At 36.7% G+C, this 13,425-nt stretch overlaps 1 protein-coding gene across 1 annotated transcript; it reads left to right on the forward strand.

Annotated features, from left to right (window-relative positions):
- The first annotated feature begins 997 nt into the window (after positions 1 to 997).
- On the forward strand, positions 998 to 13,035 carry LOC133292986 (diacylglycerol kinase 7-like). The gene is made up of 12 exons (XM_061491491.1): positions 998 to 1,563; positions 1,989 to 2,111; positions 2,410 to 2,547; positions 2,630 to 2,715; positions 4,262 to 4,349; positions 5,753 to 5,828; positions 6,816 to 6,898; positions 7,135 to 7,205; positions 11,281 to 11,358; positions 11,662 to 11,749; positions 11,950 to 12,066; positions 12,605 to 13,035. The coding sequence occupies exons 1-12, from the start codon at positions 1,228 to 1,230 to the stop codon at positions 12,761 to 12,763; spliced, it is 1,443 nt and encodes a 480-aa protein (XP_061347475.1). The 5' UTR covers positions 998 to 1,227; the 3' UTR covers positions 12,764 to 13,035.
- Positions 13,036 to 13,425: the final 390 nt, after the last annotated feature.

Raw genomic sequence — 13,425 nt, forward strand, 5'->3', positions numbered from 1 at the left:
AATTATTTAAAAATAATATTTTTAAAATAAAATAAAAAATAGAAAAAGAAAGGGTGCAGACACATTTCATGGACTGTGTCCCAAATTGCTTTTTATTATCTTGATATTTGTTTAGTAGTTAATTTTGATTTTAATAAAAAATTATACTCTATTTCGGAAAAATATATTATAACAACTAATTAGAGTTATTATCAATTAATTTTACTGTTAGATCGATTATATTGATCGAACGGTTATATTTATTTTCATAAAAATCTTTGTATGATTATGATTTCCCATATTTAATACTTTATATTTATTTCTACCTTTGTATAGTTATGATTCCTCATATTTAATCACATTAAACATGGAGAATCATAACTATACAAATGTAGAAGTAAATATAACCGTTGGATCAACATAATCAATTTAACAGTGAAATTGATTGGTAGTAACATTGATAGTAACTCTAGTTGGTTGTTACAGTATCCTACCCCTTCATTATTTACTAAAATCTAACGGTCATAATCTATTGAGTCATATTTATTAATTAATTATTAATTCTCAATAAGTTGTAATAGTCAGATTGACGAAAATTAATGATTTGAATCTTTGTATTAATTTTTTAATTTAATACCAGTATCAAATGACCATGTCCTTAAAAAAGTAAATAATATTTTAAAAAGTAATTTAAATATTTATTTTTTTAAAATGAGTAGAGATTTTGATTTTTCAAAGTTGGAACCGTTACACGTTTCTTAATATTCATGAAAAAAATAAATAAAGTAATAAATTTAATGACAGGACAAATAGTTGAGGATTTACAGGAAGTAATAATAATGGAAGGCATTTTGTTGGTGCGGGGGTGATGAAGCAGCCTGTATCGTAAATAACGGTCATACGGAAGGGCATTTCCTTCAAAAAACACGATAAAAAGCGGTTCCACTTCCACGGGGGAATAACCTTTTGAAACTGAAATCACCCTCTCCAACTCCAAATTTCCCCATTGGACTCTCGTCTCTGCCAATGAAGTCCAAAAAATACTAGTCAGAGATACATACTCTTCGCTAAGACTCATTTTCATTGTTACTATTTATTATTAAATAAATAAAATAAATAAATTCCTCTTTTGATTTTATAACACTTGTCCAGCGGGGCCAGCAGTGGTAGCCTCGCCTTGCAGAAAAGAATCCAGTCCTAGAGAGAGAGAGAGAGAGAGAGAGAGAAAGAAGAGATAGAGAGAGAGAGATGGAAACGCCGTCGACGACGGGCGACACCCACAAGATAGCGATGAGGTCGTCGATTATGGAGTCGTTTCGCGGCTGCGGCCTCTCCGGGATTCGGATTGATAAGGAAGACTTGAAGAAGCAGCTCACCATGCCTCAGTACCTCCGCTTCGCAATGCGCGATTCCATACGCCTTCAGGACCCCGCCGCCGGCGAGACACGTTACCAGAACCGCAGCGACGGCGAAGACGCCACCCCTCCGCCCTCTCCCATGGTCGTCTTCATCAATCCCCGCAGCGGCGGCCGCCTCGGCCCCGTTCTTAAGGAGAGGCTCCAGCAACTCATGAGTGAAGAGCAGGTCTCCGTTTTCTCCTCTTCCTTTTCTTCGTTCATGAAATTTCTCATGCATGTTTACAATTTCTGTCACTTGCTCGCTTGAGCTCATGTTTTTCTTAATCAAACGTCACTAGACAGAGGAAATCGTGAAATTTTTGTTTGGATCTATTACGAGATATGCTGAAACATAAGAGACTGAATATGAGAAAGTAAGTTTTGTATTGAAGCATTCTGGTAGCGTAGGCTAGGAACTAGCCACTGCTGTTACGTTGAGAATCACTATCCTCTGTTATTTTTTTTTTCTTTCGATCTCGCACTTATATGAGATTCAAGTTACATCCATGAATTGCTGGATGTGGTTTTGTTGTTCAAATTTTCACTCCTATTCTCCTCTCTAAATTTTTTTCGTCTTTCCGTTCATTATTGATGTTTGGTTATACACCTCAGGTTTTTGACCTATCAGATGTGAAGCCTCATGAATTTGTACGGTATGGATTGGGTTGCCTGGAGATGTTGGCAGGTCTTGGTGATTCTTGTGCCAAAGAAACTCGTGAAAGAATCAGGGTTATGGTATGTTGATAGGTGCACTACAACATGTATTATATTTCAAATGGTAGACTGCACTATATAATTGCAAGTTGTTGTGATTCCTGTACCTCATATTATCTATAATTATATGCCAAAGTATGATTGACATGTGAATGGTTATGTAGTTATCACTTTCTTTTTTAAATAAAAAAATGTGATTGCGTGTCAAGATGTTGCTCAGCCACAATGGCAATAAAGTGTACTGAATTTACATATTAGATATTATATTATTACTATAGTAGCAGTCATATTGGATGAATGAAACTGGTTGATTGGACAGGTTGCTGGAGGTGATGGTACAGTTGGCTGGGTATTAGGATGTCTTACAGAACTTCGCACACAAGGTCGACAGCCAGTTCCTCCGGTAGGAATCATACCACTTGGGACAGGAAATGACCTGTCTAGGAGTTTCCGTTGGGTAAGCATTCATATGTTTGGGAATTGTGGGTTAAGTGAATGTTGGGTCTACTATGCTAATCTGTCTTTCTGATATTTATCAGGGGGGTTCATTTCCTTTTGCATGGAAGGCGGCTATTAAGAGAAGTCTACTCAGGGCTAGTACTGGGCCAATTCATCGTTTGGATAGGTATGCCTTATCTTTTAAATTGACACTTTGAAGTGTGCTATTGTAAACTTCTTTAAGTGGTTTTCTGCAAATTAGAATTTTTATAATATTTATCAGAGCCTAATGCTTGGAGGCATTTGCCTGCAGGGTTTATGTTGTGGCATAGCTATGAGGCATTGATTTGCTCCTATTTATCGAGTTCTACCTCATGTTTAATATGATCCTCTTGTTATGTTATGGATATTTGTTATTGAATCAACCAGAGTCCTGTGTTAACAAAATTTGGTTATTACAGACTGAAAAATACCCAGAGGTTATTTGTATTTCTCACAAACACCCCACTGCCCCCTAACCGCCTACATCACCATTCAATATTTCTTGGCCCACTATTGGACAAACCACCTGGGTACTAGGTCAATGTGAGTCGGATCGCTTAGCGTGAGCATAACTTATTCCTTCTTGGATCATCGTTCTATAGTTTCTTAAAACATCCCTCACCTTTTTTCCCCCCTAAATTTTTGTAAAGAACCACTTCAACCTAAAACCTTAAGGTGTTAGGTAAGTGCCTTTTTAATGGTTTATATTATTCTCTGACACACCCTCTCACGCGAGAGCCCTTTGGGCTTGAAGCGTGGATATTACATAAGCTCATTTTTTTTTTTTTTTTTTACCTTATGCTTATTTAATTCCACAAATGGGGGCCGATGAGGGTCGAACTCGTGACTTTATGATCATTGAAGCTCTCATACCATGTAAAGAACCAATTCAACCCAAAAAGAATTGGTTCTTTACAATTTCATTTAGCAACCAGTGCTTTCATAAGAAAAATGGAGCCAGTCCTTTTACTAAGTAGGTTGACATGCTTGGAGAATAGCTTAACTCGTAAGGTTTGCCTATTTACTGTAAAAAAATTAACATATATCATAATTTCCCTATTTAATGTAGTATTTTTGGCCAATGCTGGATTTTTCTGAAGAAGTTCCCCACCTCAAATCTAAATAGTAATTTTTGGAAACATTTCTGAATTCGTATGCTCTGTGTATGTTTTCCTTGACAGAGTTAATTTTGGTGGTGGATAGGAATTCACTAAATCAACTGAGTTTAGCTTTCAACTTTAGCCATTAGTAGTTTCATGAAAAACATGAGGACAATAAATTTGTTAGAGAAATATAAAACTATTAATGTGACTTTCACCTAACAACTTAAGTTTTTAGGTTGAATCGGTTCTTGACATACTATTAGAGCCTCAGTAACTAAGTGGTCACGAGCTTGATCCTTACTTCCTCCTGTGCATTGTCTACCCTTCATGTCCAATGGACTCATGTGTGAGGTGGTATATTAGAGACATATAAAATCATTAATATGGCCTTCACATAACAACTTAAGCTTTTGTGTTGAATTGGTTCTTTATAAAATTAAAAGTTCACTCTGCGTCTTCTCTGTCAACATGGGTGGACTTCTATGAACATCTAGAATTTTGGTTTTATTCAGAGATATATTTTAATTCAGTTCTCTTTGCTATGTAGTTCATATGTAAATTTGGTATAACTTTTTACTTTCAATGCAGTTGGCGAGTCTCACTTTCAATGCCAGAAGGCACACCCTTGAAGCTACCTTATTGTTTGAAGCACACAGAAGAGTTCACTCTTGATCAGGTTGTGGGTGTGGTTTCTTGTTATTAATCTATTTAGCACTGTGCTATGAACTGGTTAGGCTTCTATTGTAATGGCAATGTTTCCTTGAACATAGGGTATTTGGGTCCAAATGCATATGCATAGCCTTCATATATAGGTCGCAAAGGAAAACGTCAGTAGTAGTCTTTGGTGATGTTTCAAATTTTTCATGAAGTGATGACTACTTACCAAAGTAGTCTATATCGAATTACTTTTTCTCAAGTGTATATATTGAATCACTGAGGCTTGATTGTAGGTTATATGATATATGTTTCTGATGGCTTAACTTAAACTTCATTTTGATACTATAAATTTTAATCATAGTAGTTAATTGCGCCGCAATAGCGCCGCGAGCCGCGCCGTATGGGGTTGCGGTGCCTGGCCGCAAGAAACCGTACTGCGCCGCGCCGGAGCTCAATGGTGGCCATTGCGATCGCATTTGCGGCCAAATCACGACCATATTGCTGTCATAAGACAAAATGTCAATTTTGTCCTAAATTTAATTGTGTAATAGAAATTTTTAAAGGGATTTTTAGTCTATCTACGTCTCTCTCTATCACTTCTATTATCTCTGCCTTTAAAAAATGTTCTTTTTTTCACTATTTCTATCATAAATCTATTCCGCTATTTCCGTAACCGCAACCTGCTATAGCGTTTTTCGGGGTTGGCCAGGGCCGCAACATGCCACAATCCGCATTTGATAACTTTGATTTTAATCATGAGATACTTTTACAATGCACTTTCCCCCTTGTTTACATTATTGGCAATGTCGAGTGCTTTTCTAGAGTGTCACTATGGTCGTAGTTGGTTCCAACCATATTTTCAAAACAATTTTTTAAAAAACTATTATCTTATAGTTTATATAGGTGAAAATGTGAAGTATCATAGCTTTAAGGGTGACAATGACCTCTGTTAATTTTTTTTTTTCTTCGTAAATAATTGGATGAATAACTGTTATGAACTTATTTTAAGGGCCATTTGTGCCTGAGGTTTCTGTTTAAGAAGTCAAATGAACTGATCCATTATTGGATTTAACTCCTTTGTATGTTCTTTTGGTTCTCATTTAATAGTCAAAGTAAGTGTTAAAAACTTCTGCAAATAAATTACTGTGGAGCACTTTATCTGGTTTGTATAATTTGAAGTAAACATATTGATGTTGGAATAGAAGATAAATTCTTGTGGATTTCATTTGTGAGTCATGAATGGTTGTTTCCAGTACACTCAACTTGCTACAATGAAGTATTAAATTTGGAACAGGCTGCAAATTATTTGGGTCAACAAACGACTTTTAAAATTAGTTTTTAAACGTTTCATTCATTTTTTTCATTACCGAATTTATTAGCATATTTGTAATATATGAAGTTTCTTGTGTTTGCTCTCTGCAGGGCTTAGAAGTTGAGGGAGAACTGCCTGAGAATATTACAAGTTATGATGGCGTGTTCTATAATTACTTCAGCATAGGTGCTTTATCCGTACATATGTAGTGTCATATAGGTGCTTAAAATGGATTATTGTGCGGTTGATATCATGTCCAAAGTTGAGAGTAATCATTTAGATTTGAGAATGAAGTTACTTTACATGAATATGCTATATGTGAATCGTATGAAATGTTATTTTAAAGCCAAATTTCTCTGTCTGTTACGATCCAGTTATAAGGTATGGGACTTGGAGTCCCACATTGAAACATAAGGTTATAGTGTGGGTTTTATATGGACTTTGGGCTCTCTTACCTTGCAAGCTAGCTTTTGAGGTGAGACTCTTTCAAGGTTCTTATCAATTGATATCAGAGCTTCCATTATGCCTCCTTGTTGCAATCGAGCGGCGCGACTGGTGACGCCGGCATTGCAGTGTTTGCCAAGAGCTAGTAAAAAATTATCGCAAAGCCTGGCTGCGTGGGCCCAGAGCTGCGGAGCGTGGTAGGATGTTACGATCTAGTTGCAAGGTATAGGACTTGGAGTCTCACATCAAAAACATATGGTTCTGGTGTGGGGTTTATATGAATTTTGGGCTCTCCTACCAGCTTTTGAGGCGAGGCTCTCCTGAGATTCGTATCAGCCTGCTATTCATGTATCGAGAGTACTTCAAGAATAAAGTTACTTAACATACACGCTGCACATATTTTTCATGTCTCAAGTTTGGCTTTTGGGCCTACATCTGTTTTGTGAAACAATGGCTTTAGAAGCTTAAGTAGGTTGTGACCATGCCATTGGGATTGCCTCACTGAAGTGAATTGAGAATGCCTTTATACCTGAGATTTTATGTTGTTTTGGTTATTTGTCTGTATGTGTGAGTGCATGTCATGAGTGTGTGTATAATAATGATACTTAAAATGCTATAAATTTCTTGGCTTAGGGTGTTCATTTAGAATGTAAACCTTTTCAGATACCTCAATTGAGTCTCTAATCTTTATTTGTGAGCATTCTTAGAACTTCCTGTTATATTTTACAGGAATGGATGCCCGAGTGGCTTATGGTTTCCATCATCTACGCGATGAAAAACCTTATCTTGCAAAGGGTCCAATTGCAAACAAGGTATTAATTCTCTGGATTTGTTGAATGTGTTTTATAAATTAACTTACCTTCTGTATTTTATTTTATTTATTTTATTTTTTTTGCTGTGCACTTTATTTGCCATGAACTTTGCTAACATACTCATAGCTACGATGTCTCCTACAAATGATATAATAGATTTTTTTTTTCCTGGTAATATGTATAATATATTTTAGTCAATAAAGGATTGTGGTCAATCTTTTTCCTTCTGATTGCAGATTATATACTCTGGTTACAGCTGCACTCAGGGCTGGTTCTTCACCCCTTGCTCAAGTGATCCAGGTCTAAGGTAAGATATACCAACTACAGCAGTTTTGTCCCTGTGATAAATCAGAAGAAACAAAGTTCCTGTGAAAATTTTGCTTCTTGGTTTTTACAATATGTGTAACTGAAATTGCTTTTAGTAAGAGAATGATTATTTCACACGTACAACAAGAATTGTCTCCTTTTCTTATTGTAAAAGAATCAGAAATATGAGTTGACAAAATGTCTATTACAGTCTCTTGTCTTTGGAAAGAAATATCTTTTACTGACACTGAGGAGTTTCAGATCATCTATTAACTTGACATGGTTTTCCCTTTTAGTGCAAGCTGAAAACTTAAAAATTTACAGTATTAAGCATGGAACTAGAAGGTGTGATTACTTATATTTTCTTTTAGTCCTATGATAATTCACCTTGGACCGGTAAATTAGTACGTCCTTGTAATCGAATATATAGGCAGTTAGGCACTTCAACTGCAGCAAATGCCACAACTTCTGGAACAAAATGGAGAAATTCACTCTTGACTTTGTAGCTTGTGCTTGTTATAGTACCATACTTCTCGGGAGCAGTTAGTGGCCGACCCCGAAAATGGTATAGCGGTGTAGCGGGTAGCGGTATTGCCACCGCGGTGAAGTATTAATTCCATATATACTAATAATCTAATACTACACAAATATAAATACTGAAACATAAGAAGTCACATAAAATCAAACACATAATTCCACAATCAATGTCAAATACAAGGAACATAAAGGAAGGATCCAAAATTAAATGCAAATGAACAATGAATTCCGCAAAATGAAATACATAATTCCACAGTCAATATCAAATAGCGGGTAGCGTCGCGTTGCACACCTGTACACGCCGCTACCTTCCGCTACCGGCCAGCGTCGAGTTGCAGTTGTAGCGTCCGGCCGCCACTACTGTAGCAATTTAGCGGCACTACAGGTCGCTACTGACAACCTAGTATAATACTAGATAATTGTAATTGAACAGAGCCATCCCTGTCTTCAAGTATAGTCAATTTGACCAAGATCTTCTGTATCCAACATGAGTCCTATGTTTGAGTTTGCGAGAAAGAAGTGTCTTTGCATTTGTGGTGATGTATGGCTTCTTTCTATGGATTTCAACATGGCTGGATGTTGATGTAAGTTATGTTCATTTGTGGATATTAGAGTTTGATGGGCCTTTGTGTCTTGTTATCAGCGCTACTTTGGAGGCCAAAGAAGAAAGCTCAAGAGAAAGTTGAGAATAATAAGCTAATGGTGAAAGAGGATGAAGGGGGAAGGTTAGTTATTAAGGAACTCACGTGGCAAGCTATGAATGGTGAGGGAATAGTGGGGGAAATGTGGAAAGAAGATTCAGGAAGGTTGTGATGATAGAACTTGGTTTATAGCAAAAAGGGAAATGGGATAAGGCATACATGAATTGAGCTAATTTTGGATAGGAATTTGGGGAACTCTAAGGTCTGGTTGTTGATCTTTGGGAGAGCTAAGAGTGTTTTCCTTGTTTCTTTGTCTGCATATTCGTCTTGGTTTCTGCATTTTATGTCTATTTTTTATTAAATTGTTTGTAGGAGCTTGCCTCCATATTTTACTTTAATATAATTTTTTGGTTTCATCAATTTGGTATCAGAGCATCTTCGATCTTGGAGGTGCTTCTGGTCATTACAAAAAAAAAAAAAAGGAAAACAGAATGAAGTGGATGGAAAAGTGCATTGAGCGTTTGTTTGGAAGACAAAATAGATGGAGTTGAAGACTCTATTCGTCAGCTTCAAGAAACCATTCGAAAGCTTTTAGACCGTGTCGATCCGCATGTTGCTAGATCAGGCACAAGGGAAACAGAAATAACAAAAGTAGAAACAGAGAGTCGAAGAAACAAAAAAAAAGAAAGAACAAGAGACATAAAGACAAGGGAAACAGAAATAACAAAAGTAGAAACAGAGAGTCGAAGAAACAAAAAAAAAGAAAGAACAAGAGACATAAAGACAAGCAGAAGACAAAGAAGAATAAGAAGAAGCGTGCGAAGAAGAAAGAACAGAGGTTGAAGAAGAACAATAACAAAAGGAAGAAGACTACACGTGAAACAATAGGTAGAAGAAAGAGAAATGATTTTGGGAAGAATGGGACGAAATGGGTATGGATTATTGGTGGATCTAGTCATTGTTCTCATTTAGCCCTACCCAATAAGGGTCTAAATTCTATTAAACCAGACAAGTGGGCCTGGAGCAAAGGGAGCCCAAACTCAAAATACTCTCCCACATGCCCAAACGCATAATAACACTCATCCAAACGTATCTCACATGAATTGGATAGGAACCCCATATCCTAGGTCGTCTTCGCAAGTGTCCTACAACAGAGGCGCACGTGGTGGCGTTGCTAATGGTGATCAAAGATCCACTTGCCTTCGACGAATAACCCAAGAAAAGCTCGATGATCGCCGGTGAAGGAACCTATGTTGCAGGTGTGTTGTTTTTTTCTCGAAGTATACGATGATTTAAGGAAGGGAAGGTGTTGGTGTGGTTCCAAGGGTGGGAGGCCCGCCATACCATTATCGCTTGGGGGCTGTTGGGTTTGGTTGTGCTATTAAGGTTCCATTTACAGATCTCGATTAGGGGCAAACAATTTGGGATGCTGTCTATTCCTCTTTGCCATACTGATGATGTAGTGATGGAAGCAACATTACTGAATGAGTTGCGAGGAAAAATTCGTGAAGACGTGAGGATGGGTTTTGTTGATGACTTAAGTTAGATGATAATTTTGGCCCTAAGAGCAGAAGAAAGGGAGGTTGTTTGGGGTCGAGCAGAATCAGTGGGTTGACGAATTCAAGGAGGAATAGGTCATCGTGGTGGGAATTACACCAGGACAGCCTTGACTTGTAATCAGGACAATGGGGAATGGGAAAGCAGGCCCAATTTGGCTAGTGAGGACTCTAAGGCATCCTATGTATATCTGGCCATTTATATGACTCATGAATTACCAATGTGGTCAAGATGCTTCAAACAATGAGACCCAAGTAGAAGTTTCTCTCACATTACCTGTCCTCTCTCTTCACCTTGAGGATAAGGTGAGTTTTGGAGGGAGAGTATTGATGGGCCTTTATGTCTTGTTATCAGTGTTATTTTGGGGGCCAAAGAAGAGAGCCCAAGAGGAAGTTGAGAATAATAAACTGATGCTGAAAGAGGTTGAAGGAGGAATGTTAGTTAGTTATTGGGGAAGTCATATGGCAAGCTATGAATGGTGAGGGAATAGTAGTGGAAACGTGGAAAGAAGATTTATGAAGTTTGTGATGATAGAAGGTGGTTGGTTATATAGCAGAAAAGGGAAATGGGATAAGACACGCACGAATTGAGCTGATTTTGGATATGAATTTGGGGAACTCTAAGATCTGGGTTGTTGATCTTAGGGGGAGCTAGGAGTGTTTTCTTTGTTTCTTTGTCTGCAGAATTGTCTCGGTTTCTGCATTTTAAGTCTATTTTTCCAGCAATTGCTGTATTAAATTGTTGGTAGGAGCTTGCCTTCATATTTTACTTTAATATAATTTTCTGGTTCATCAGAGTTGAACTTGTATTATGAATATCATTTATGTTGTTGAAACTCATTTCCAAGTGGCTGAAGAGATGGTTTCTTTGGCATTTAGCATGCAGTGTCATCTAAGGTATTATTGTAGGAAATTTTAATAGAGAAAATTATGTGGTTAATTCTAGAATGATGATGTTTGTAGCATTAGAGAAGATCAAATTTGCTTTGGGTATAATTGTTCATTTTCTTCTTTTAAGAGGATTTGAGACATAGTCACTGGGCTAGAAGTTTTCAGAATTCACTTTTGTTTTGCTGCTCAATTAGCAGAGATGTGCCACTTAATCTGAATTTTGATTTGACTTTCCTAATGGAAACATTCCCAGTCTCTTGCTATCTCCCTCTGCTTTTTACTTTTTCATTACATAGGTCCTCAGAAGTATGATTTTGCTTGCAATTGTTTTTGGTGCATTTTTTTCCTTAAGAAAACCTTTTGCTTTATGGGTATGTTCTGTGTTTTTGATAATGAAGGACTAGGACTGGCTTAAAAATCCTATATTCTTAAATATCATTTCTGGCATTAGGGGACTTAAAAACATTCTGCGGATGCATGTCAAAAAGATCAATTGCTCAGAGTGGGAACAGGTTGCAATTCCTAAAAGGTACATTTCTTATCCATATTATAATTGTTGGTGGTGCATATTATTTTATTTTAATTTTTGGTGGAGTTGGTGCATATTATTAACTGGTAAACAAATCAATGTTTTCAAAACAGGCATCATTACATTTTTACCATAGTGTAGTTGCAGGTCACTGTACATTTCGTCCATATTCATAGTTTTGACTTGTTTTATTTCTTGGAATTCTAAATTCTTTGAATTTACTTCCTAGTGAATGTAGTAGAGAATTGTGAAGTTTTTGGTTTGGTCAATTTTACATGATAAGGTTCTGTTATTTCGTTTCAGTGTAAGGGCAATAGTTGCTTTGAATCTTCATAGCTATGGAAGTGGAAGAAACCCATGGGGTAAACTGAAGCCAGAGTATTTGGAAAAGGTATTGCATACATGTTGCCTTAGATAATACCTCCTTGGAGTGATGATATCAAAGCATTCACTCATGTTCTTTTTTTGTTTTAATAATTTATAGGAATATGCCCCAATATTGTGTTACTGAATATAAGCTTACTTGATGAATTTGTAGTGTGTTTTCAAATTTAACTGCTTGACTGAGTAGGCTTTTTGATGTACTTCCAGAGAGGCTTTGTTGAAGCTGATGTCGCTGATGGGCTCTTGGAAATATTTGGTTTAAAGCAAGGATGGCATGCATCGTTTGTCATGGTTGAACTGATCTCTGCGAAGCACTTAGCTCAGGTACCACTTTTTATTGTTTGTGTTTTGGGGTGAATTGCTTACTTCTCAATTGCTGAAACTTTGAACTTAGTATTCATTCGCTTATTGGCTTACTGCTGGTGTATGAGAGGTTGGCACATTTTAAATAATTACTTAAAGTGTGCTACTTTCTGGTTGCTCCTGGCTTGTTGTATTTGAGAAATCTCATACTATTCTGCGTTTGTGTTGATTATCTTCATTTTATTTTGGACCTAACCATAAACTCTGCAATATGGCTTACATCTGTTACCGGACTTCCAAATTTATAACCTCATATTTTTGTTCACTTTCATTTTAAATTTGACATTATGAAAACCTTTTCTCCTTTCCGCTGACATACAGAGTGCATTCTGTTTTCTATTATATGGCATTTATTTACAAATCTGATTTTAGCCCACCTCTGTGGATCTGAATATTCTCCCTTTACAAATCTGATTATATGGCATTGTGAAATTTCTCTTTCTCAATGACCAGTCTTTCTGGTTTTTCTTAACTGTTGAGTTCTATTTGTATCTTTCAGGCAGCAGCTATTCGATTGGAAGCAAGAGGTGGAGAGTGGAAAAATGCCTATATGCAAATGGATGGAGAACCCTGGAAACAGCCATTGAGCAAGGACTTCTCAACATTCGTAGAAATAAAGAGGGAGCCTTTCCAGTCGCTTGTGATTAGCGGAGAGTAATTGTTATGGATTGTGCATGTAATCTTAGGTATTGGCTCTCCAGTACATGGAAAATTTGATATTGTAAAAATCTCCCTTTTATTGTTTTATTGTGAAAATATAGTTTATTGGAGTGTAATTCTTTGATGGTCTCCGTAGCTGGTATTCATGGAAGGCGTGTGTATTATATGTAATCTTGGGCATTTGTGCTCCATTATATTTATATGGAAAAATTATTGTAAAAAAATCTTCATTTATTTTGTTTAGATATTCTAGTTTTCATCATATTTGGAACGGGTAATATTACCAGCTATTGGGGAGTTGTCTGACTAATTTGTTGTTGCCACAGTTTGGACTCAGTTTTGGTACCTAGTCTCTGCTAATTATAAAAAGTAATATACTCTCCTTCGCGGAAGATGAATACAGAACAGTGATGAGATGAATGCATATGTTTTAGTACCACATGGATGGAAAGGGTGAAATAAGATGTGCAGGCTTAAAATGATATTTATGAGGCTTCAATAGGCTGGAATATATGAAGTAGTCTATTAGAATAGGTGCAGACAGAACAAATTCGACTACGTATTGTAGATTTCAATGATGAGCGAGACACATCACTCTGTGCTACTATAAAGTAGTCTATGACCTTGAACCTTGAAATAATGTGTTATTCGTTGTGTTTT

This window comes from Gastrolobium bilobum, unplaced genomic scaffold, assembly GCF_033153095.1.
Source record: "Gastrolobium bilobum isolate Gb01-03AN ecotype WA unplaced genomic scaffold, APGP_CSIRO_Gbil_v1 utg3588, whole genome shotgun sequence".
NCBI classification, from domain to species: domain Eukaryota; kingdom Viridiplantae; phylum Streptophyta; class Magnoliopsida; order Fabales; family Fabaceae; genus Gastrolobium; species Gastrolobium bilobum.